The sequence below is a fragment of the Opisthocomus hoazin genome, unplaced genomic scaffold (assembly GCF_030867145.1).
Source record: "Opisthocomus hoazin isolate bOpiHoa1 unplaced genomic scaffold, bOpiHoa1.hap1 HAP1_SCAFFOLD_289, whole genome shotgun sequence".
NCBI classification, from domain to species: domain Eukaryota; kingdom Metazoa; phylum Chordata; class Aves; order Opisthocomiformes; family Opisthocomidae; genus Opisthocomus; species Opisthocomus hoazin.
The window spans coordinates 11,748-37,134 of record NW_027449049.1 but is presented as its reverse complement, the minus strand read 5'-3'; the positions used below and the strand labels follow the sequence as shown (position 1 = coordinate 37,134).

At 72.8% G+C, this 25,387-nt stretch overlaps 1 protein-coding gene across 1 annotated transcript; it reads right to left on the bottom strand.

Annotated features, from left to right (window-relative positions):
- Positions 1 to 200: 200 nt before the first annotated feature.
- On the bottom strand, positions 201 to 25,041 carry LOC142360308 (neuronal-glial cell adhesion molecule-like). Its single transcript, XM_075412486.1, is given in 36 exon segments — positions 201 to 1,857; positions 2,924 to 2,935; positions 3,424 to 3,443; positions 3,660 to 3,844; positions 4,494 to 4,658; positions 5,466 to 5,603; positions 6,372 to 6,545; positions 7,816 to 7,930; positions 7,932 to 7,939; positions 8,808 to 9,033; positions 10,078 to 10,113; positions 10,115 to 10,197; positions 11,053 to 11,278; positions 11,744 to 11,814; positions 12,206 to 12,233; positions 12,236 to 12,405; positions 12,793 to 12,894; positions 13,103 to 13,227; positions 13,307 to 13,433; positions 13,436 to 13,465; positions 14,020 to 14,146; positions 14,148 to 14,187; positions 14,286 to 14,397; positions 16,157 to 16,300; positions 17,347 to 17,478; positions 18,954 to 19,138; positions 19,276 to 19,360; positions 19,363 to 19,386; positions 20,030 to 20,200; positions 20,863 to 20,899; positions 20,901 to 20,986; positions 21,490 to 21,677; positions 21,744 to 21,849; positions 22,225 to 22,239; positions 22,477 to 22,583; positions 24,968 to 25,041. Coding segments are annotated over 36 exon segments (3,867 nt in total). The 5' UTR covers positions 25,018 to 25,041; the 3' UTR covers positions 201 to 1,640.
- Between the last annotated feature and the right edge of the window lie 346 nt (positions 25,042 to 25,387).

Here is a 25,387-nt window from a genome sequence, read left to right as displayed (position 1 = left end):
CCCCCCATAGCCCCCCCCAGACCCCCCCCAGCCCCCCCGTGCCCCCCCCACAGACCACCCCGCAGCCCCCCATAGCCCCCCCAGCCCCCCTGCAGCCCCCCACCCCCCGGGCCCCCCCCCAGCCCCCCCATAGCCCCCCCGCAGCCCCCCGCCCCCCGGGCCCCCCCCCCACAGACCACCCCGCAGCCGCCCTCCCGGCAGGTTCCTCCTTTATTTCGGCCTCGGGGGGGGGGGGGTCCCCTTTTTTTGCGTTTTTTCCCTCAATTCGTTTTTGGCGTTTTTTTGTACCGGGGGGGTACGTACAGTCCGTATGGGGGCGGGGGGGGGGCACACGGGGGGGGGGGCAGGGGGCTCGGCTGCCGTTTTGGGGCCGTTTGGGCCTTTTCCACGTCTTTTCCCGAGGGGGGGGGCACGGCACACACGGGGGGGCTAACGCAGCTACAACACCAGGGCACGGGGGGGGGGCCGGGGGGGGGGGGCACGGGGCCGGGGGGGGGGCCGGGGGGGGGGATGGGGGTGCAGACCCCCCCGCGGGGGGGTCCGTGTGAGAGTTGCCAAGGCCGCGCCGTGAGATGCATTCAGAGATGGGGGGGGGCCACCGGGGACCCCCCCCAAACCCCAAAGAGTCGGGGGGGCCCTGAAGGGTTCGGGGGGGGGGGGGGGCTGAAATCTGGGGGGGCAAAACCCCCCCGCCCCAATTTGGTCTAAAGAGAACCCGGGCGTTTGGGACCCCCCCCCCCAGCCGGGGCTGAGGGGGGGGCCCTTTTTGGCTAAGTCCAACGGGGGTCCCCGCCCCCCCCCCCGTTCTGAGGCGCTTTTGGGGGGCGTACCCCCCCCAGCCCCCCCCCCATTGCACGGGGGGGGGGGGCACTTCAGGGTCCCCCCCTTTGGCAGTGGAGGGGGGTTGGGGGGGCCCTTAAATGGGGGCAAGGAGGGGGGGTGGGGGGTTGGCTCTGGGGATCCCCCTTTTGCCTTGGGGGGGGTCCCCAGCACCGGGGGGGGGTCCTCAGCTCCGGGGGGGGCCTCAGCTCCGGGGGGAGGTCCCCAGCTCCGGGGGGGGGGCCCAGCACTGGGGGGGGGATCCCCAGCTCCGGGGGGGGGCCCAGCACTGGGGGGGGGATCCCCAGCTCCGGGGGGGGGGTCCTCAGCTCCGGGGGGGTCCCCAGCTCCGGGGGGGGGGGGGGTCCCCAGCACCGGGGGGTCCTCAGCTCCGGGGGGGGGCCTCAGCACCGGGGGGGGGTCCTCAGCACCGGGGGGGGTCCCCAGCTCCGGGGGGGGTCCCCAGCTCCGGGGGGGGGCCCAGCACCGGGGAGGGGGGGTCCCCAGTACCATCAGGGCTGCCACATTGCGTGGTGGAGAGGGGGGTCCTCAGTGCCGGGGAGCTCCCACTTTGCCACGGGGGGGTCCCCAGCTCCGGGGGGGGGGTCCCCAGCTCCGGGGGGGGTCCTCAGCACCGGGGGGGGGGTCCCCAGCTCCGGGGGGGGGTCCTCAGCTCTGGGGGGGGGCCCAGCACCGTCGGGGCTGCCACATTGCGTGGTGGAGAGGGGGGTCCTCAGTGCTGGGGAGCTCCCACTTTGCCACGGGGGGGTCCCCAGCGCCGGGGGGGCTCCCCCGTGGCCCCAGGCCCCCCCGGGGGGGTCCTAGTCGAGGGGGGGCGCGGCGGAGGGGCTGGCGGGCCCCGAGCTGCCGGCGGCGGTGCCGCGGGCGCCGCTGTACTGCCCGATGAAGGAGCCGTCCTCGTTGAACTGGACGTCGGCGCTGCCGCCGTAGCCGGCCAGGCTGTCGTCGCTCCCCAGCGCCGCCCCGGTGGCTGCCAGCGACCGCCCCGAGCTGCCCGAGGCCTTCTCCTCCCCGTCGCTGCGCCGGCACATCAGTGCCGCCGCCGCCGTCATTGCCACCACCCGCCATCGCCACCATCACCCCCATCATCACCATCATCACCACCACCACCACCATCACCCTCACCACCATCACCCCCATCGCCACCATCACCCCCATCATCACCACCATCACCACCACCCCCATCACCACCATCACCACCCCCACTGCCACCACTGCCATCGCCACCATCACCCCCATCACCACCATCATCACCACCACCACCATCACCATCACCCCCATCACCATCACCCCCATTGCCACCACCATCACCACCACCACCATCATCACCATGACCCCCATTGCCACCACCATCACCACCACCACCACCCCCCCACTGACACCACCACTGCCATCGCCACCATCACCCCCATTGACACCACCATCACCGCCATTGCCACCACCACCATCACCGCCATTGCCACCACCACCATCGCCACCATTGCCACCACCATCACCACCCCCATTGCCACCACCACCACCACCCTCGTTGCCACCATTGCCACCACCACCATCACTGACCATCACCCCCATTGCCACCCCCATCGCCACCACCACCATCACCACCATCACCCCCATTGCCACCACCACCACCACCCCAATTGCCACCACCATCGCCACCACCACCATCATCACCACCACCCTCATTGCCACCACCACCACCACCCCATTTGCCACCACCACCCTCATTGCCACCACCACCACCACCCCATTTGCCACCACCATCATCACCCCATTGACACCACCACCATCGCCACCATTGCCACCACCATCGCCACCACCACCACCACCCCAATTGCCACCACCACGGCCACCACGGCCCCATCACGCCCCACCGCCCCCGTGCCCCCACCCCATGCCGGGGGACGCAGGGCTGCGGCACCGGGGCGGGAGGCGCGGGGGCATGCGAGCGGCTGCTGCGAGGGGGGGGGGATGCGCGCGGGAGGAGCCCCCCCTTGCACGAAGACCCACGCCCAGGCCGGCCCCCCCCCAGCCAGGCACCCAGGGGTCCTGCAGCCCCCCCAGGGGACCCGGCCCCCCTTACCTCTCCAGGGACCTGCGTTAGCCAAGGCAGCAGCGGGGAGAGACAGAGCGTCAGGGGGGGCCAAAGCAGCGTGGGGGGGGGGCAGGTTGGAGCTGAAGCCCCGCCCCTGGGGGCAGTTAGCGGCGGGGGGGCAGTTAGCGGCGGGGGGGGCAGTTAGCGGCGGGGGGCAGTTGGCAGAGGGGGGGCAGTTGGCAGCGGGGGGGCAGTTAGCGGCGGGGGGCAGTTGGCAGCGGGGGGGCAGTTGGCAGCGGAGGCGATGAGCAGGGTGCTCGGCCCCACCCGCAGGCCCCGCCCCTCGCTTTGCATGGCCCCGCCCCGCGCTTTGCATGGCCCCGCCCCGCGCTTTGCACGGCCCCCCGCCCCGCGCTTTGAATGGCCCCGCCCCTCGCTTTGCACGGCCCCCGCCCCATGCTTTGCACGGCCCTGCCCTCGCTTTGCATGGCCCCGCCCCTCGCTTTGCATGGCCCCGCCCCCCGCTTTGCGTGGCCCCGCCCCCTCACCTGTACTCCCCGAAGGTCGGCTCGGGTCGGGGGGGCCAGCACCGCGGGACCCGCCCTCCCCCGGCTGCGGGGACCCCCCGGGACCCCTCAGGCCTTGGGGACCCCCCCCCACGCCTGAAGCACCCCCCCCCCAAATCCCCCCGGAGCCCTCCCCACGCCTCCCACCGCCCCCTCCCCAAGCCCTGGGGTCCCCCCCTTGTAACTCGGGGGCACCCCCAGACCCCCTGTAGCCTGGCGGGTGCCCCAGGGGAGGCTGCGGGGTCCCGGGGGGGGGCTGGGGGGGGCTCACCCGAATACTTGCCCCCCTTGCTGCGCTTGATGAAGCAGAGGATGAGGAGGATGAGGAGCAGCAGCACCACGGCGCTGACGAAGCCGATGAACCAGCCCTCGGTGGCGAAGCCGCCCGCGGGGCTCGGCACCACTGCGGGGGGCACGCGGAGGGGGGGGTGTCAGTGGGGGGCAGGGGGCAACCGGCTTTGGGGACCCCCCCACCCCACCCCAAGCAGCCCCCGAGCAGCCTGGCTGGGGAAAGAGCGGTTCTGGGGGTCCCCATGCTCTTGGGGGGGGGGGTTGGGGGGTCCCTCGGGGGACAAGGTGATGTCGAGGGGGCCCCAAGCAGCTGGGGGGGGTGGGGTTCAGGGGTCCCCATGGGGAAAAAAAGGGGGGGGGGGGATTCAAGGTGCCCCGAAGCAGCTGGGGGTGGTTTCAGGGGTCCCTGTAGGGAGGAAATGGGGTTTCAGGGGGCTCTGGTGCAGGTGGAAGGGGTTTAGGGTCCCCCCGGGGGGAAAAGGGGGTTTGAGGTGTCCTGAAGCAGCCGGAGGGGGGGTCAGGGGGGCCCCCTTCGGGGCAAAAGAGGGTTTCAAGGGTCCCCGAGGCAGCTGGAGGAAGTTTCAGGGGGCGCTTTTAGGGAGAAAAGGGGGTTTTTGAGGTGCCCCCACGCAGCTGGAGGGGGTTTCAGGGCCCCTTGGGAGGGGAAAAGGCGGTTTCGTGGCTCCCCGGCGCAGCGGTGGCGGTTTCGAGGCTGCCCACGGGAGGTTTTGGAGCGGGGGGCGGGGGTCCCGGGGACTCACGCGTGCCGTTGGTCTGCACCTCGCTCTCCCAGAAGGCCACGCGCTCGCCCGAGTGGTTGCGCCCCACGAACTGGACGCGGTAGGAGGTGCCGGGGCGCAGGTCCCCCAGGCGGTACAGCCCCAGCGAGGAGTTGGCGCGGCCCGCGCTGCGCCAGGGCTCCTCCGCTGCGGGGGGGCGGGGGTCACGGCCGCCCCCCGGCCCCCCCGGCCCCCCGAGCCCACCCACAGGGGACCCCCACGTCCCCCGCCCCCTCTTTTCCTGGGATGTCCTAAACCCCACGTCCCCCTCCAGACCGTACCGGGGGGCCCCCCCAATCCCGTGGGCACCCCCCTCCTTCCCACATCCCCCCCCCATTACCCAAGGACGCCCCCCAAACCCCACCTCCCCTTCCCCAGAGCCCCCCCCAATCCCGTGGGCACCCCCCTCCTTCCCACATCCCCCCCCCATTACCCAAGGACGCCCCCCAACCCCACCTCCCCTTCCCCAGAGCCCCCCAATCCCATGGGCACCCCCCTCCTTCCCCCATTCCCCCCCCCCAGTACCCAAGGACGCCCCCCAAACCCCACCTCCCCTTCCCCAGAGCCCCCCCCCAATCCCGTGGGCACCCCCCTCCATCCCCCCCCCCCCCATTACCCAAGGACACCCCCCAACCCCACCTCCCCTTCCCCAGAGCCCCCCCATCCCGTGGGCACCCCCCTCCTTCCCACATCCCCCCCCCATTACCCAAGGACACCCCCCAAACCCCACCTCCCCTTCCCCAGAGCCCCCCCAAATCCCGTGGGACACCCCCTTCCTTCCACATCCCCCCCACCCCCCATTACCCAAACCCCACCTCCCCTTCCCCAGAGCCCCCCGAGACCCACGCGGGGCTCCCCAAACCCCATTTCCCCCCCCCCCCCCGCCTCTCCCCACTCCGGAGCCCCGACCCCCCCCGCGGCCCCCCCGCCCCCGTCCCAGTGGGCTGCGCTTACTGGTTTTGCTCATGTACTGGACCTCAAACTCCACGTTGGCCTGGGCGTGGGCGAGGGTCCAGTGCAGGACGGTGAAGTCCTCCCCCACCTCGCCCACCACCACGCTCCCCAGACCGGCAGCACTGCGGGGGGGGGGGGCTCAGTGGAAATGCCCCCCCCAAACCCCCCCCCAAACCCCCCCAGACTGCAGCGCCCGACGCCAGCGTCTGGGGGTCCCCCCCAGACTGGGACCCCCGCGAACCCAGCGCCCCCGGGGTCCCCCAGCTGGGGGGGTCCCAGCCGGCCCCGGCAGCACTGTGGGGGGGGGGTGCTCAGTGGAAATGCCCCCCCCCCAACCCCCCAAATCCCCCCCCAAACCCCCCAGTCTGCAGCACCCGACGTGGCGGGGACGGCAGCCAGCGTCTGGGGTCCCCCCCGGGGCTGGGACCCCCCGCGAACCCAGCGCCCCCGGGGTCCCCCAGCTGGGGGGGTCCCAGCAGGCCCTGGCAGCACTGCGGGGGGGGGGGGCTCAGTGGAAATGCCCCCCCCCAAAACCCCCACCCAAACCCCCCCGGTCTGCAGCGCCCGACGCCAGCGTCTGGGGGTCCCCCCCAGACTGGGACCCCCGAGAACCCAGCGCCCCCGGGGTCCCCCAGCTGGGGGGGTCCCAGCCGGCCCCGGCAGCACTGCGGGGGGGGGGGTGCTCAGTGGAAATGCCCCCCCCCAACCCCCCAAATCCCCCCCCAAACCCCCCCAGTCTGCAGCACCCGACGTGGCGGGGACGGCAGCCAGCGTCTGGGGTCCCCCCCGGGGCTGGGGGGGGGGACCCCCGCGAACCCGGCGCCCCCGGGGTGCCCCAGCTGGGGGGGGTCCCAGCAGCCCCCCCAGCCCCCCCGGCCGTCTCGGGGTGACCCCCCCCGCACCCACCGGGCTCGGGCAGCAGGCTGGCCTGGCGCAGCAGCGCGGGCCCGGGGCCCAGGCGGGTCAGGGCGCGCAGGGCGAAGCGGTAGCGCCCGCGGGGGGCCAGGCGCCCCAGGGTGGCGTTGAGGGTCCCGGCCGGGAAGGAGACCTCGTGGGGCGGCCCCCCCTCCGTCCGGTTCACTGTGGGGCAGCCTCAGCGCCCTGCCAGGCACCCCCGCGGCCCCCCACGCACCCCCACATCCCCACGCGCCCCCCTCAGCCCCCCCACATCCCCCCATGCACCCCCACATCCCCCAAGTGTGCCCTCACATCCCCCCACGCACCCCACACATCCCCAAGACCCCCCCCCACATCCCCCACGCACCCCCACAGCCCCCCACGCACCCCACACATCCCCAAGACCCCCCCCCACATCCCCCCACGCACCCCCACATACCCAAGCGCCCCCCCCACATCCCCCCAAGCCCCCCATCCCTCCATGCACTCCCACATCCCCCCATGCACCCCCCACATCCCCAAGCCCCCCCCCACATCCCCCCCCACACCCCCCACACATCCCCAAGACCCCCCCCATCCCCCCATGCACCCCCACATACCCAAGCGCCCCCCCACATCCCCCCATGCACCCCCACATCCCCCAAGTGCCCCACAAACATCCCCCAAGTGCCCCCCCACGCCCCCCAAGCGCCCCCCCACACCCCCACATCCCCCCCATCCCCACGTGCCCCCACATCCCCCCCACATCCCAAGCGCCCCCCCACATCCCCCCACGCACCCCCACATCCCCAAGCGCCCCCCCCATCCCCACGCCCCCCCCACCCCCCAAGCGCCCCCCAGTTCCCCCACATAGCCCCATGGGGGGGGATGGGCACGTGTGCCCCGTGCCCCTCCAAACTCCCACACGCCCCCCCCCCAAATCCCTTTCCAAGTCCCCCCCAAATCCCACACATTCCCACGTGCCCCCCCCGACTACCCCAACCCCCCCTGCAGCCCCCCCAAACCTCCACGTACCCCCCAGACCCACACATCCCCCCCCCGAACCCCCAAACGCCCTCAGATGCCCCCCAGCATCTCCAGCGCTCCCAGCACCCCCACCCAGTGCCCTCCGTCCCACCGCCCAGCGCCCCCTCCCCGAGCTCGCAGTGCCCCCTAGCGGCCGCGGCGCCCGCTCCCAGTACGCGCCCAGCAGCGCACCCTGGTGGTACTGGAGCACCCCCACCCAGTGCCCTCCGTCCCACCGCCCAGCGCCCCCCCCCCGAGCTCGCAGTGCCCCCTAGCGGCCGCGGCGCCCGCTCCCAGTACGCGCCCAGCAGCGCACCCTGGTGGTACTGGAGCACCCCCACCCAGTGCCCTCCGTCCCACCGCCCAGCGCCCCCCCCCGAGCTCGCAGTGCCCCCTAGCGGCCGCGGCGCCCGCTCCCAGCGCTCCCAGTACGCGCCCAGCAGCGCACCCTGGTGGTACTGGAGCAGGAAGCCGGTGAGGAGCCCGTTGGGGTGCCGCGGGCGCTTCCACTCCAGGGCCAGGGTCGTCTCGCCCACGCGCTCCACCTGCAGCTCCTCGGGGGGGGCCCGGCACTGGGGGGGGGGGGGGGGGGGGGCAGCGTCAGCGACCCCCAACGGCCAAGGCGGGGGCCCCCCACTGGGGAGCGTGGGGGACCCCCACGGGGACAGAGGGGACCCCCACGGGGACAGAGGGGACCCCCGGGGGGGAGAGGGGACGAGCACGCCTGGGACAAGGGGGAGCCAGGAGGGTCTTGGGGGTCCCCAGGGGTGTGTAGGGGTCCCCAGGAGCACTTGGGGGTCCCCAGGAGCATTTGGGGGTCCCCAGGAGCATTTAGGGGTCCCCAGGAGCATTTGGGGGGTTCCCCAGGAGCACTTTGGGGTCCCCAGGAGCATTTAGGGGTCCCCAGGAGCACTTGGGGGTTCCCAGGAGCATTTGGGGGGGTCCCCAGGAGCATTTAGGGGTCCCCAGGAGCACATGGGGGTCCCCAGGAGCATTTGGGGGGGGTCCCGAGGAGCACTTGGGGGTCCCGAGGAGCACTTGGGGGTCCCCAGGAGCATTTGGGGGGGTCCCCAGGAGCACTTGGGGGTCCCCAGGAGTACTTAGGGGTCCCCAGGAGCACTTGAGGGTCCCCAGGAGCATTTAGGGGTCCCCAGGAGCACTTGGGGGTCCCGAGGAGCACTTGGGGGTCCCCAGGAGCACTTGGTGGGGTCCTGAGGAGCATTTAGGGGTCCCCAGAAGCACTTGAGGGTCCCCAGGAGCACTTGGGGGTCCCCAGGAGCATTTGGGGGGTCCCCCGTGGGAGCCGGGGGTCCCTGGGATGGAGCTCGGGGCTGCCAGGGGCAGCCGGGGTCCCTCCGAGGTTTTCCCGGATCCCCAAGGGCGGCCCGGGGGCCCCGGGGGGTCCCCAGGACAGAGTCGGGGGTCCCGGGGGGGCCTCACCTCCCTCGGGGGTGTCGAAGCGGATCTCGTCGCTGGGGGGGCCGTCCCCCCGCCCGTTGAAGACGACCACCTGGAGGCGGTAGCGGCTCCAGGGGCGCAGCCCCCCCAGCAGCACCCCGCTGGCCTCGCCGGGCACCGTCAGCACCCCCGGGTGCCCCCCGGCCGGGGCGGGGGGGGCCTGGCGGCGCGCGCGCTCCCCCACCCAGCCCTCGCGCCAGTACAGCACCTGGGGCGGGGCGGGGGGCGTCAGGGACCCCCCCAAGCTGTCCCCACGCCCCTGAACCACCCCCCCCACCCCACAGAGCCCCCCTGCACCCCCTCCTGCACCCCCACATCCCCCCGCAGCCCCCCTGCACCCCCACCCCCAGCAGCCCCCCTGCACCCCCACATCCCAGAAGCCCCCCCTGTACCCTACCCCACAGAGCCCCCCTGCACCCCCCACACCCAAGCAGCCCCCCCTGTACCCCCACACCCCCAGCAGCCCCCCCTGTACCCCCACATCCCCCCCGCAGCCCCCCTGCACCCCACCCCCAGCAGCCCCCCTGCACCCCCACATCCCCCCGCAGCCCCCCTGCACCCCACCCCCAGCAGCCCCCTGCACCCCCACATCCCCCCGCAGCCCCCCTGCACCCCCACATCCCAGCAGCCCCCCCTGTACCCCCACATCCCAGAAGCCCCCCCTGTACCCCACCCCACAGAGCCCCCCTGCACCCCCACACCCCCAGCAGCCCCCCCCTGCACCCCCACACCCCAGCAGCCCCCCCTGCACCCCCACACCCCACAGAGCCCCTGCACCCCCACACCCCACAGAGCCCCCCCTGTACCCCACCCCAGCAGCCCCCCTGCACCCCCACCCCCAGCAGCCCCCCCCTGCACCCCCACACCCCACAGAGCCCCCCTGCACCCCACCCCCAGCAGCCCCCCCTGCACCCCCACATCCCAGCAGCCCCCCCTGCACCCCCACACCCCACAGAGCCCCCCTGCACCCCCACATCCCAGCAGCCCCCCCTGCACCCCCACACCCCACAGAGCCCCCCTGTACCCCCACATCCCCCCGCAGCCCCCCTGCACCCCCACACCCCACAGAGCCCCCCCTGCACCCCCACACCCCAGCAGCCCCCCTGCACCCCCACCCCCCAGCAGCCCCCCCTGCACCCCCACACCCCACAGAGCCCCCCTGCACCCCCACACCCCAGCAGCCCCCCCTGCACCCCCACACCCCACAGAGCCCCCTGTACCCCCCCCTTCCTGCCCCCCAGCCCCCCCTTACCCGAAATCCGCGGAGGTGCCCCCGCAGGTCTCGGGGGGCCCCCCCCCAGGCTCCAGCGCACCCGCACGCTGGTGCTGTTCAGGATCTCCACCCCCACGTTTTCGGGGTACGCCAGCGGCACTGAGGGGGGGCACGTGGCACTGTGAGCCCCCCAGAGCCGTGCACCGGGGTTGGGGGGCTGCATCCCTGAGACCCCCCCAGACAGAGGCGCCCCCCCAAAACGGGGAGCCCCCAACCCCACCCCCGATATAGGTCAGGACCCCCAAAACTCCCCCCCAGCAGCCCAGATTCGGGGCCCCCCCACTGTCCCCTCAGCACCCTCCGATCTGAGACCCCCCCCCCCCCGGGGTCTCTCCACCCCCAGAATTGGGGACCCCCACCTTGGTGCCTCTCAGCACCCCCAGATTTGGGGTCTCCCCACTTTTGGGTCTCAGCAGCCCCAGGTCGGGGTCCTCCCCTTCCAGGGGGTCTCCCTGCACCCCCAGATTCAGAATTCCCCTTCTTGGGGGCCTCTCTGCACCCCCAGATTCAGAATTCCCCTTCCTGGGGGTCTCTCTGCACCCCCAGATTCAGAATTCCCCTTCCTGGGGGTCTCTCTGCACCCCCAGATTCGGAGTTCCCCTTCCTGGGGGTCTCCCTGCACCCCCAAATTCGGAGTTCCCCTTCCTGGGGGTCTCTCTGCACCCCCAGATTCGGAGTTCCCCTTCCAGGGGGTCTCCCTGCACCCCCAGATTCAGAATTCGCCTTCCTGGGGGTCTCTCTGCACCCCCAGATTCAGAATTCCCCTTCTTGGGGGTCTCTCCGCACCCCCAAATTCAGAATTCCCCCTTCCTGGGGGTCTCTCTGCACCCTCAGATTTGGAGTTCCCCTTCCTGGCGGTCTCTCCGCACCCCCAGATTCGGGCCCCTCCCCCCCGACAGCCCCCCCAGTTGCCCCCCACCCCACACAGGGGGGGTCCGGGGGCCCCCTACTCACGGTCCTCCCCGGAGTAGCCGACGACGACGAGGGGATCGGGGCCCTTCCCGGCGTCGTTGACCGCCTGCACCCGGATCTCGTAGGGGCTGAAGGTGGGGGTGCCCCCCACCACGACGGGGGGGCCCCCCACCGTCTCCTCGCGCCAGCCGCTCAGCGCCGGCTCCAGCGCCCGCCACTGCACCCGGTACCGCACCTCGGCCGCGTTCCACTCCCCCGGCGCCAGCGGCTGCGGGCAGGGCCTCAGTGCCCCCCCCCGAACCCCCAAATCCACCCCCACGGACCGGACCCCGCCTGGAGGGACCCCCCCAGCTCCCTCCGAGCTCCCCACCCCTCCCCCAGGGTAGAAGACCCCCTAAAACCTGCCCCCCAACCCCCAGAACCCGGCCCGAGACGGACGAGCTCCCTGCACCCCACAGCCAGCTCTGGGCCCCTCTGACCCCCCACCCTCCCCCAAACCTGCCCCGAGCCGAAGGGACCCCCCCCAAAACGACCACAAGACCCCCTGAGCCCCCTAAACCTGCTCTGAGCCCACCCCAAGCACCAGAGAGCGCCTCAAGTCTTCCCCGAGCCCCCCAAAGTCCCCCCAGGCCAAAGGGAGACCCCCAAACCTGCCAGCCACCTTCCCGCCCCCCCAAACCTGCCCCAGCCCCCCCGAAGCCCCCCCTGCAGGGACCCCCGGCCCCCCCCGTACCTGCCAGGTGATGACCAGGTTGTTGGTCTCGTTGCCTTCACCCTTGACCCCCCCAGGGTTGCGCTCGGGGGCTGGGTTGGGGGGGGGGGGAACGCAGGCTCAGAGACCCCCCCCCATTCCCACAGACCCTTTGGCAGGGGACCAGAGACACCCCCCAAACCCCTCGGGGGGGTCAGCACCCGCTGAGCGTGGGATACGGGGGCGCGAGGGCAGGTTTGGGGTCTCCCTGGGCAAAGTGGGGGTCCCTGGGGAGGGGCTCACGGCCCCAGAAGCGTTTTGGGGGGGGTGGAGGTGTCTTACCCGGGGGGGGGGGGGCAAATGGGTTTTGGGGTCCTCAGGGTGCCTGGGAGGCCCTTGCCCCAATGGGGCACTGGGGGGGGGTCGCAGGCAGAGTCTGGGGGGCACTCACCCACCGGGGGGGGGGTGCAGATGGGGGCTTTGGGGTCCCGGGGGGGCACTCACCCGCGGCGGGCGTGGAGATGGGGGGCGCTCGGGGGTGCTGGGGTCCCCCCGGCCGTAGGCGTTGGCCGCCAGCACCCGGAAGCGGTAGCGGCCGTAGGGCGAGAGGGTGAGGGGGGCCCAGGGCTGCCCCCCCGGCACCGTCAGCCGCTCCACGAAGCGCCCGGGTGCGAAGATGCCCTCCTCCTCCTCCACCACGAACTCTGGGGGGGGTGGGGGTGGGACAGGGGGGGTTACGAGCGTCCCCCGAATCCCCCAGCACCCCCAAATCCCCCCCCCCCGCCCTGCCCCTCCTCCTGCAGCCCCAGACTCCTCCCTGCACACCAGGAGCACCCCTGAACCCCTCCGGTTCCCCCTGCCCCCCCCCCGTGACCTCCGGACCCCCCCAAGGCCACCCTGATGCCCCCCCAGTCCCTCTCCAGGACCCCATCAGCTCCCAACAGCCCTGAACTCCCTCTTGACACCCCCTGACCTCCCCATAGCCCCCCCCCCAGATACTCCAGGTCCCCCTGATCTCCCCTCAGTCCCACCCTCGAGACCCCCGGGCCCCCCCCGACAGCCCCAGGACCCCCCCCCCGAGCTCCCCTTACTCTCCACGGGGCTGTTGTGCTCCTCCCCCGGGGTCCAGGTGAGCCGGACCTGGCGCTCGCCCACCTCCAGCACCTGCAGATCCCGCACGGGGCCCGGCCGGCCTGGGGGGGTTGGGTGGGGGGGGTCGGGGCAGTTAGCGGGGGGCAGCGGGGCGGACGGGGGTCCCTGGGGCAGAATCGCAGCAGAACCAGGGGCAGCAGAGGCAGAAGCGGAGCGCACCCAGCGACGGGAGCAGCGGAGGATTTGGGGGACCCCCGGGGTCGCCCTCGGGGTTTGGGGGGGGGGGGGGGGGGGGGTGGGGGGGCTCACCCACGACGCGGAGCTGCGCCTCGGCCTCGGCAGCATCCAGGAGGGTCCAGGCACGGCAGGAGAAGGTCCCCTGGTCAGCGTAGTCCACCCCGGCCACCGTCAGCGTGTCCCCGCTCAGCAGGTACCTGCGGCGAGGGGGTGGGCGCTGTCAGCCGCCCAGGGGGGGGCTCGGGACCCCCCCAGCCCCCCCCCAGCCCCCCTCACTTGTCGCTGTCGGCCGTGTCGCGCAGCAGCTGCCCGTCCCGGCGCCACTCGAGGCCGTGGGGAGCCAGCCCGGGGTCGAAGGCGGCCACGCAGCGGAAGGTCACCGTCTCCCCCTTCTTGGCCGTTGTGCTCTGGGGGGCACCTCGATCTGCGTCGCCGCTGCCGGGGGTGGCAAGGGGTTAACGAGGGGGGGGGGGGGGAAGGGGTGCCAGGAAGGATTTGGGGAGGGGGGAGGCTCTGGGGGTCCCAGGGTGAATCTGCGGGGACCTGGAGGGTCTGTGGAACGATCTGGGGGGGCTCTGGGGGATGTCAGAGGGATGTAGGAGCCTCAGGAATAATCGGGGGGGGCGCAGGGGGGGTCCCAGAAAGGATTTGAGGGGCTCTGTAAGGCTCTTGGGAATTCCAGCAGAGACTTGGGGGGGGCCGGAGGATCCCAGGGAGGATTGGGAAGGCTCAGGGGGGTCCCCAGAAGATCCTGGGGGGTCCCAGGAAGGATTCTGGGGGTCCCTGGGAGGCCCTGGGGAGTCCCGTGAAGCATCCGGGGGAGAACGGGGAGCTCTGGGAGGTCCCAGAAAGGATCTGGGAGGTCCCTGGGGGGGGCTCTGAGGGATCCCAGGAAGGATTTGGGCTCCCGAAGGGGCATCCCGGGGGGGGGGGGGGCACCAAGTGACCCCAGCAGTCCCGGGCAGGGAGCTCCGCGGGGGTCCCGGTACCTTTGATCTCGAGGCGGGCGACGACGCTGGCGTTGCTGTGGGCGTTGTGGGCCCGGCAGGTGAAGGGGCCCCCGTCCCCCCGCGCCACCGGGCCCAGCCGCAGGGTCCCGTTGGTGAAGATGAAGGCCTCGGTCGTCCTGCAGGGCCGGCTCCAGCCCCGGCGTCAGCCTTGGGGGGGGGGGGGGGGACGCAGAGTGTCGGGGGGGGGGGCACTGGGGATCGCGGGGGGGGGGGTCCGGGAGGGGTCCGAGGGGGGGCTGCCTCACCACTCGACGGTGGGCGCGGGGGCCCCGAAGACCTGGCAGTGCAGGAACACCGTCCGGTTCTCCACCGCCGCGTACGGCGTCTCGTCCGGCGTCAGGATCTTCACCGGCAGCTCTGGGGGGACGCGGGGCAGTGAAGGGGGTGCCCGGACCCCCCCCCCCGGCACCCCAAATCCCGCTTCAGGCTCCCCCAAACCGCCCAGCACATCTCGGCGGTCCACGTGGCAACAGGTACCCCCCGGCGGGCATCGCCACGGCGACAGCTGGGACCGGCGGGCGATGAGGCAGGTTGCCATGGCAACCACCTCCAGGCAGGGTTGCCATGGCGACGGCCAGGCAAGGGGCTTGCTGCCTGGCAACGGCAGGGGTCGCTGTGGGGGGGGCCACCGCTGCCATGGGGGTGGTCGCCAGCGAAGGGTGTCACCCGGGGACGGTTGCCAGGGGATGCGGTTGCCATGGGGACGGCTGCCAGGGGGATGTGGTTGCCATGGGGATGGTTGCCAGAGGGATGTGGTTGCCATGGGGATGGTTGCCAGGGGATGCGGTTGCCGGAGGATGCGGTTGCCGGGGGGATGCGGTTGCCATGGGGATGGTTGCCAGGGGATGCGGTTGCCAGGAGGGATGCGGTTGCCGGAGGATGCGGTTGCCGGGGGGATGCGGTTGCCATGGGGATGGTTGCCAGGGGGATGTGGTTGCCGGGGGGATGTGGTTGCTGGGGGGATGCGGTTGCCATGGGGATGGTTGCCAGGGGACGCGGTTGCCATGGGGGATGGTTGCCATGGGGATGGTTGCCGGGGGGATGCGGTTGCCAGGGGGACGCGGTTGCCAGGGGGATGGTTGCAGGGGGGATGTGCTTGCAGGGGGACACGGTTGCCATGGAGACGGTTGCCGGGGGGATGCAGTTGCCATGGGGACGGTTGCCATGGGACGGTTGCCATGGGGACGTGGTTGCCAGGGGGATGCGGTTGCTGGGGGGACGCGGTTGCCGGGGGGATGGTTGCCGGGGGGACGCGGTTGCTGGAGGGATGCGGTTGCTGGGGGGATGCGGTTGCCGGGGGGATGCGGTTGCCATGGGGATGGTTGCCAGGGGGATGTGGTTGCCGGGGGGATGTGGTTGCTGGGGGGATGCGGTTGCCATGGGGATGGTTGCCAGGGGACGCGGTTGCCATGGGGATGGTTGCCATGGGGATGGTTGCCGGGGGGATGCGGTTGCCAGGGGGACGCGGTTGCCAGGGGGATGGTTGCAGGGGGGATGTGCTTGCAGGGGGACACGGTTGCCATGGAGACGGTTGCCGGGGGGATGCAGTTGCCATGGGGACGGTTGCCATGGGGACGGTTGCCATGGGGACGTGGTTGCCAGGGGGATGCGGTTGCTGGGGGGACGCGGTTGCCGGGGGGATGGTTGCCAGGGGTACGCGGTTGCTGGAGGGATGCGGTTGCTGGGGGATGCGGTTGCCATGGGGATGGTTGCCATGGGGATGGTTGCCGGGGGGGATGGTTGCCGGGGGATGCGGTTGCCGGGGGGATGCGGTTGCCATGGGGACGCGGTTGCCATGGGACGCGGTTGCCATGGGGATGGTTGCCGGGGGGATGTGGTTGCCGGGGGGGATGGTTGCCGGGGGATGCGGTTGCCGGGGGGGATGGTTGCTGGGGGGGACGCGGTTGCCAGGGGATGGTTGCCAGGGGATGCGGTTGCCATGGGGACAGTTGCCATGGGGACGCGGTTGCCGGGGGGACGCAGCGGCTGTCCCGAGGATGCGGTCTCCGCGGGGACCGGTGGCCGTGGGGATCCCCTCCGTGGCGGGGGACGCCCCCCCCCCCGGGGCCGCCGTGGCCGCAGGGCCCCCCCCCCAGCCCCCCCGGGCCCCCCGTACCCACGACGTAGACGAAGGCGTTGGCCAGCAGGCGCCCGTGGCGGTTGTGGGCCTCGCACTGCGCCACCAGCGTGTCGTTGGGCTCCAGGCGGGACAGCACCAGCGCCCCGGCCCGCACCGCCCGCCGGCCCGCGCCCGGCACCTCTGCGGCGGGGGGGTCAGGGCACCCGCGGCGCCGCCACGGGGACCCCCGCTGCCTCCCGGGGGACCCCAGCACCCCCCAGGGACCCCCGCTGCCTCCCCGGGACCCCAGCACCCCCACAGGGACCCCCGCTGCCTCCCGGGGACCCCAGCACCCCCCCACAGCCCCCGGGACCCCCGCTGCCTCCCGGGGACCCCAGCACCCCCCAGGGACACCCACTGCCTCCCTGGGGACCCCAACACCCCCACAGGGACCCCCGCTGCCTCCCGGGGACCCCAGCACCCCCCAGGGACCCCCGCAGCCTCCCCAGGGACCCCCACTGCCTCCCAGGGACCCCAGCACCCCCCAGGGACACCCACAGCCCCCGGGGGACACCCACAGCCACCCCCCCAGGGACCCCAACAACCCCCCCAGGGACCCCAACACCCCCCCCAGGGACACCCACAGCCCCAGGGACCCCCGCTGCCTCCCAGGGACCCCAGCACCCCCCAGGGACCCTCCCCAGGGACACCCACAGCCCCTGGGACACCCACAGCCACCCCAGGGACCCCAGCACCCCCCCACAGCCCCAGGGACCCCCGCTGCCTCCCCAGAGACCCCCGCTGCCTCCCCAGGGACCCCAGCACCCCCCGGGACACCACAGCCTCCCTGGGGACCCCAACAACCCCCCCAGGGACACCCACAGCCCCAGGGACCCCCCGCTGCCTCCCCAGGTACCCCAACACCCCCCCCCCCCAGGGACACCCACAGCTTCCCTGGGGACCCCAACACCCTCCCAGGGACCCCCGCTGCCTCCCCGGGGACCCCAACACCCCCCCAGGGACACCCACAGCCCCAGGGACCCCAACACCCTCCCAGGGACCCCCGCTGCCTCCCCAGGGACCCCAACACCCCCCCAGGGACCCCAATATCATCCAGAAAGACCCAAAACCCCACAGGGGACCCCCCCCGCAGCCACCCCCCCACCCCCCCCCCCCCCCCGAGACTCCAGTAACCCCACCCCAAACACCCAGAGACCCCCAAAGGGGGGGTCCCGGCAGCCCCCTACCCTCGATGGGGACCCCGTTGAGGCGCCAGGCGACGTGGGGCCGGGGCTTGCCCTGCACCAGGCAGTCCAGGCGCGCCGCCTCCCCGGGCCCGAAGACCCCGCTCTGGGGGGGCCGCACCCAGTACGGGGCCGCTGGGGGGGGGGCACGGGTCAGGGACCCCCAGGGCTGCCCTCGCGCCTCCCAGTGCCTCCCAGTGCCTCCCAGTGCCCATGCCAGTGCCTCCCAGAGTTCGCGCCTCCAGTGCCTCCCAGTGCCTCCCAGTGCCCATGCCAGTGCCTCCCAGAGCCCACCCCCAGCGCCTCCCAACACCCACGCCAACCCCTTGTGTCCCCAGTACCCATGCCAGCACCTCCCAGTGCCACCAGTGCTGCTCCCAGTGCCTCCCAGTACCCACCCCAGCGCCTCCCAGTGCCTCCCAGTGCCCACCCCAGCGCCTCCCAGCACCCACGCCAACCCCTCGTGTCCCCAGTCCCCATGCCAGCACCTCCCAGTGCAACCAGTGCTCCTTCCAGTGCCTCCCAGTACCCACCCCAGTGCCTCCCAGTGCCTCCCAGTACCCACCCCAGCGCCTCCCAGTTCCCACCCAGCGCCTCCCAGAGCCACGCCAACGCCTCGTGTCCCCAGTACCATGCCAGCACCTCCCAGTGCCACCAGTGCTCCTTCCAGAGCCTCCAGTGCCTCCCAGTGCCTCCCAGTGCCCACCCCAGCGCCTCCAGTTCCCACCCCAGCGCCTCCCAGAGCCCACGCCAACGCCTCGTGTCCCCAGTACCCATGCCAGCACCTCCCAGTGCCACCAGTGCTCCTTCCAGAGCCTCCCAGTGCCTCCCAGTGCCCACCCCAGCGCCTCCCAGTACCCACCCCAGTGCCTCCCAGTGCCTCCCAGAGCCCACCCCAGCGCCTCCCAGCACCCACGCCAACCCCTCGTGTCCCGTCCCCATGCCAGCACCTCCCAGTGCCACCAGTGCTCCTCCCAGTGCCTCCCAGTACACTGCCCTCACGCCTCCCAGTGCCTCCCAGTGCCTCCCAGCACCCACGCCAACCCCTCGTGTCCCCAGTCCCCATGCCAGCTCCTCCAGTGCCTCCCAGTACCCACACCAGTGCCTCCCAGCGCCCACGCCAACGCCTCGTGTCCCCAGTACCCATGCCAGCACCTCCCAGTGCCACCAGTGCTCCTTCAGTGCCTCCCAGCACCCACGTCAGTGTCCCCAGTACCCATGCCAGCACCTCCCAGTGCCACCAGTGCTCCTCCCAGTGCATCCCAGTGCCACCAGTGCTCCTTCCAGTGCCTCCCAGCACCCATGCCAGCACCTCCCAGTGCCACCAGTGCTCCTTCCAGTGCCTCCCAGCACCCATGCCAGCACCTCCCAGCACCACCAGTGCTCCTCCCAGTGCATCCCAGTACCCACCCCAGTGCCTCCCAGTGCCACCAGCGCTCCTTCCAGCGCCTCCCAGTGCCACCAGCGCTCCTCCAGTGCCACCAGCGCTCCTTCCAGCCCCCACGCCAACGCCTCATGCCCCCAGCACCCACGCCAGCACCTCCCAGTTCTCCCAGCGCCCCCGGCCCCCCCCCGGCGCAGACCCCAGTGCCTCCCGCTGCCCGCCGTACCCTCGACGGTGACGAGGTGGCTGCGGCGCGCCTGGCCCCGGCTGTTCTCGGCCACGCACTCGTACTCGCCGTCGTCGGCCTCCTCCACGGCCCGCAGCCGCAGCGTCTTGTTGAAGTTCTCCAGCGAGGCCCGGCCCCGCGGCAGGGGCCCGTTCAGCCGCTGCCACCGCACCGCCGGCGTGGGGCTGGGGGGCCCACGTCACCGGGGGGGGGGTCGGGACCCCCCCCGGGGCCCCACGCTGGCCTTGGCACCCTCCCCGGCCCTCCCTCGGCACCCTGGGGCGGCCAGGACCCCCCCTCCCCCGGCACCCCCCAGACTCACAGCCCCTCGGCGATGCACTCGAGGACCAGGGTGCCCCCGCGCAGGGCGACGTGGTGGGGCTGGGGGTCCCGGGGCACCACGAGCTGGGACGGCGAGACTGCACCGAGTTACCTGGGGGGGACGACAGGGGATCAGCAGGGGGAGAGGGCACCCCCGGAGACCCCCCCCCAAGAACCCTAGGGTCCCCCATACTCCTGAGGACCCCCCAAACAGCAAGGGATCTCCCCAGAGCTCCCCATATTCCCACTGACCCCCCAAGAGACCCCCCCCCCCAGACCATCATCCCAAGGAATGGGAGCCCTGAGGTGCCCAGAGTGGTGTCCAGAGTAGGGGGGGTCCCTATGGGGTCCCTGAAGTCTCCATGGCATCCGTGGGGGGGTGTCAGGGACATCCCCCCCAAGGAATGGGGGTCTCCAGGGGGCTTTTTGAGGGGGGACCACAAGGTGGGGCTGCTCTGGGGGCTTGAGCAGGGGGGGAAGATCCCAAAGCAGGGTCCTCTTTGGGGGGGGCCCCATGGGTTTAGGGGGGCTTCTGCTGGATGGGGCAGTTTCATGGATGCTGGGGGGGGTGTAGGAGAGTTTTAGGGGGGGTTACAAGGTGGGGTCCCCTGGAGAGGGTCCCGTAAAAGTGATTTGGGCGGCTCCCATAGAAGCAACTTGCAGGGTTAGAGGGTCCCTAGGAGGGCGGGATTCTGGGGGCAACTCTGGGGGTGCCGGGGGGAAGGTGGGGGGGGTCCCGCCCCCCCCCCACGCACTGGGGGCGACGCGGAGGTCGAGGGGCTCCTTCTGGATGATGGTGCGGGGCCCCAGGTAGTGCGCGTGGCAGATGTAGTCGGGGTGGCTGTCGCCCGCCAGCGCGTTGGCGAAGTAGAGGAACCCGTCCTGCCCCATGCTCACCCGGGCGTCCTGCGCGATGTGCACGATGCCTGGGGGGGGGACACACACGGGGGGGGGGAGCGGGGGGGTCAGAGGGTCCCCTCCACCCCCCGGCTCCCGCCCTGCGCGCGGGGGGCACCGGGAGCGGGAAACGGGGGGGTAACGGAGCGCGACGGGGTGTCAGGAGGGCAACGGGACGCAGCGAGGGGCAGGGGGCCCGGGGATTATTGGGGGGTGGGTATTGGAACCCCAGGGGTGCTCGGGGCTTGTGGGGGTGCAACGGGGTCGGGGGGGGGGGCAATGGAAATCAGGGGGATCCCAGGTGCTGTGGGGTGTCAAGAGGGTTATGGAGGTGCAGGGTGTCCCATGGGGTTGGGAGGGGGGAATTGGGGTGCAGCAGGGCGCGGGGGGGATTATGGGGGTGCAGGGGGGATTATGGGGGTCTGCGGAGGTGCAGCAGGGTGAGGGGATAAGGGGGTGCAGGGGGATTATGGGGGTCTGCGGAGGTGCAGCAGGGTGAGGGGATAAGGGGGTGCAGGGGGATTATGGGGGTCTGTGGAGGTGCAGCAGGGTGAGGGGATAAGGGGGTGCAGGGGGATTATGGGGTCTGCGGAGGTGCAGCAGGGTGAGGGGATAAGGGGGTGCACAGGGAGCCACGTACAAGGGGTGCCCCCCACCCAGCCCCCACCCAGCCCCCCCCCTAGTTGCTCACGGCTGTTGAGCCAGTAGATCTTGGGGGGCACGGCGCTCTTGGGGGGGGTCACAGGGCAGCACCACAGGGTCCCCCTCCTCCACCTCCACCGGCATCACCTTCTCCTTGGGCCACTGTGGCGTGTCTGGGGACCACAGCGGCTGGGGGGTCGCGGGCATCCGGGAGCCCCCCCAAACCAGCCAGGGACACCCACACCCAGGGGGTTCCACCCGCTCCCCCAAACCAGCCAGGAACCCCCATCTCTAGGGGGGGGGCTTCCTCTGCCCCCCTCCAAACCAGCCAGGGATCTTCACATCCAGGGGGTTCCCCCCACCCCCCGAAATCAGCCGGGGACCCCGGCGCCCAGACCTCGAGTGAGGGGTCGCGGCAGGGAATTCGGGGTGGTGGGATCTGGGCATTCTCATGGGGATTTTAGGGGACCCCCCCAGGGTGTGTCGCTGGGGGATTTAGGGGACCCCAGGGCAGCATTTGGGGGATGCAGGGGGATCTAGGGGACCCTCAGGGCAGCTTTTGGTCACTCGGGGAGGATTCAGGGGACGTGGCGGGGCCCGGGAGGGGGTGGAGGCTGCCCGGAGGGACCCGGGGGGGGTCTTGGGGTGCCCGGGGGGTCTGGGGTCCCCGTCTCACTCTCGGCGATGACGCGGGCCTCGAGGGACAGGGCGGTGCCCAGGGCGTTGGCGGCGAAGCAGCGGTACCGGCCCTGCAGGCGCGCGGCCAGGCTGGCGTTGATGACCAGGGTCCCCGCGCCAGGGGCCACCGTCACCCCCGGGTGCTCCTCGGGGACGAAGGCCTGGTCCTCCCGCGTCCAGCGGTACCTGCGGCAGGGGCGTCAGCGCCAGGGGATGGGGGGGGACGCGGGGGGCACCGGGGGGGGCACTCACTCGACAGGGGGGTTGCCGGTGGCAGCGCATTTGAGGACGACGTCGTCGCTGGGGAAGACGACGAGCTGCTCCGGGGGCTGCTCCGTCAGCTCAGGGGGCTGCAGGACTGCGGGGGGCTCAGCGGGGGGACCCCGGGGACACCCCAGGCACCCCCAGACCCCCACAGGGTCCTCAGAACCTCCACAGAGAGCCCTCCTCATACCCATAGGGACCCCCTCAGGGCCTCCAGGAGTGCCCCAAGGACGCTCGGGGACCCCAGAGCCCCAACAGACCACCCTGACACCCCCCACGGACGCCGTGGAGACTTCAGGGACCCCACAGGACCCCCCCAGGACTCTGGACGCCTCAGGGGTCCCTTGGACACGCCAGGGTTCCTCCCCATGCCCCACAGAGACCCCCAGGGTCCTCAGAGCCACCCACAGCACCCTCAAGACGCCCCACCCGGGGACCCCAGAACCACCCAGAACGCCCCCAGACTCACGCTCGTGCAGACCGTCTGCACCGTCCGGGGGCGCAGAGGGGGGAGAGAGACAGCAGTGAGCGGGGGGGGGGGGGGCTCTCCCCAGGCACGCGGGGCCATGGGGCCCCCGTGAGCAGCCATGCAAGGTGAGGGGGGGGCGAGCGTGCGAGGGGTCCTCGTGCAAAGGTGCAGGCGGCCCTCGTGCAATCGGCCCTCGCACAAGCGTGCAAGCCCCCCCCCACCGCCGTGCAAGGCCCCCCCCGCCCCACTCACACTCCGGGGGGATGGTGATGGCGGCGCTGGGCCCCCCCAGCGCCAGCAGCAGGAGGAGGCCGAGCCCCCGGGGCAGAGCCATGGCCGGGGCCGGCGGCAGCGGGGGCCTGGGGGGGACCGGGGGGGGGGGGGGAACACGACGGGATGACTCGGGGGGGTGGGGTGGGGGGGTGTCAGCGCCCCCGGGGGGACCCAGGCGCTCGGGACCCCCCCGCCCCCCCCCCAGCTCCATTGTGTAGCGGCCACCGCCTCCCCTCCTCCCCCACGGATGCGCCCGTTACCGTGGCAACGGCTGATGAGGGAACCTGTCACCTTGGCTGGGGACCCAGGCGTCCGAGAGACCCCCCCCCCCCCCCCGCGGCCCGCTCCCGGTCAGCACCATGGACAGCCCCCCCCCCCCCGCGGGAGGGGCCCGGCCCCCCCGCAGGGCCCCGCGGCGGATGCGGGGGCGGCCCCGGCGGGAACAAGGGTCCCTTGTTGACCCCGCATTCCTGGGGGGGGGCTGGGGAGCGGGCAGTGACCCCCCCCCCCCCCCTCCCCCCCCACCGGACGCGTCACGGCGGCGGGGGGCGGCCGCGGGGCGACGGGGCCGGTTACATCGTGTGTCCCCCCCCCGCCCCCCGCACACGGGCCGCACCCCCCGCCGGCCCCACCCATCTGTTGGACGCGGGCCGGGATCCTGTGGAGACCCTACAGAGCCCCCCCCCCCCCCCCGAGCTCCCTGGCCTCCCGGTCACCCTCTGGGGACCCTGCAGAGCCCCCTCAGCGGACCCTGTCCCCGCAGGCACCCACAGACCCCCCGCCCCACAGAGCCCACAGCAGGGCCCCCCACCCAGAGGCAACTGACCCCACAGAGACCCCCTAACCCCCCTCCCCGCTCAGCTTCAGCCCGATAAAGACCCCCTAAACCCCCTCCTCACGCAGCCCGGCCCCGCAGAGCCCGTGTAGAACCCCTTTTGCCTCAGCCCAGCCCACAGAGACCCCACAGAGCCCCTGTACCACAGCCCGGCCCCACAGAGACCCCACAGAGCCCCCTGTACCCCAGCCGGCCCCACAGAGCCCCCACAGAGCCCCCTGTACCCCAGCCCGGCCCCACAGAGCCCCCACAGAGCCCCCTGTACCCCAGCCCAGCCCCACAGAGACCCCACAGAGCCCCCTGTACCCCACCCCAGCCCCACAGTCAGAGCCACCTGTACCCCAGCCCAGCCCCACAGAGCCCCCTGTACCCCAGCCCAGCCCCACAGAGACCCCACAGAGCCCCCGTACCCCAGCCCGGCCCCACAGAGCCACCTGTACCCCAGCCCGGCCCCACAGAGACCCCACAGAGCCCCCCATACCCCAGCCCGGCCCCACAGAGACCCCACAGAGCTCCCCGTACCCCAGCCCGGCCCCACAGAGCCCCCACAGAGCCCCCGTACCCCAGCCCGGCCCCACAGAGCCACCTGTACCCCAGCCCGGCCCCACAGAGACCCCACAGAGCCCCCCGTACCCCAGCCCGGCCCCACAGAGCCCCCCGTACCCCAGCCCGGCCCCACAGAGCCCCCCGTACCCCAGCCCCGGCACCGCCCGCCCCGCGGAGCCGCAGCCCCTCCGCGCTTCCCGCCTCGGGAACGACCCCGAGCCCCCTCCCCACAAAGACGCTTCTACCTCAGCCCAGCCCCGCAGACACCCCACAGAACCCCCTTCCCTCAACCCAACCCCACAGACCCCCTATAAGAACCACCTTTACCTCAGCCCGGCCCCACAGACACCCCACAGACCCACTTTTACCTCAGTCCGGCCCCACAGACCCACCTTTACCTCAGCCCGGCCCCACAGACACCCCGCGGACCCACCCTTCCCTCAGCCCAGCCCCACAGACCCCCTATAAGACCCACTTTTACCTCAGCCCGGCCCCCAGAGCCCCCCTTCCCTCAACCCAACCCCACAGACCCCCTATAAGAACCACTTTTACCTCAGCCAGCCCCACAGACACCCCACAGACCCACTTTTACCTCAGTCCGGCCCCACAGACCCACCTTTACCTCAGCCCAGCCCCAGAGACACCCCACAGACCCACCTTTACCTCAGTCCAGCCCCACAGACCCCCTATAAGACCCACTTTTACCTCAGCCCGGCCCCACAGAGCCCCCCTTCCCTCAACCCAGCCCCACAGACCCCCTATAAGACCCACTTTTACCTCAGCCCGGCCCCCGGAGCCCCCCCTCCCTCAGCCCGGCCCCCTGCTCACCCTGCAGCACCACCTTTACCTCAGCCCCGGGCCCCCCGCGCTCCCCGCCCCGCGGAGCCGCAGCCCCTCAGCGCTTCCCGCCTCGCCCAAGACCCTCCCGCTCCCCTCAGCCCAGCCCCGCGGGACCCTCGCACCGCACCTGCCGGCCCCCCCCCCCCGGCGCCGACAGCCCCTTCCCCCAGCCCCTGCCCCCCGAGACCCGCCCCGGGCACCCCGGATCCCCCCCAGCACCCCCGGATCCCCCCCCCCCCCCGGCCGTACCTGCTCGCGCCGCTCCCAGCTCGGGGCTGCGGCTGCCGCGGGGCTGACATAATCCCCCCGCAGGCCCCGCCCCCCGCCGCCTGGCCCCGCCCCCCCGCCTGGCCCCGCCCCCCGGCCACACCCTGAGCCGTCGCGGGGGTTCCACACCCCGGGGGGGGGGTTGAGCGCCCTCCCCGCACGCCTGGGTGCCCTGGGGGAGGGGGTGCGGGAGCCCCCCGGACACCCGGGTCCCCTTCCTGACACCTTCCCGGCAGCCGGACCCTGGCACCCACCCAGGGGATGACGGGAAGCACCACCCCCCCCGGGGGGAGCCAGGCGTCCGGGGTGGGGGGCTTACCCCCCCCCGAGGGGACCCCGCCGCCCAGGCAGCCCCCCCAGAACAGACACAGAACAGACCCCCCCCCGCGAGGTCAGACCCCT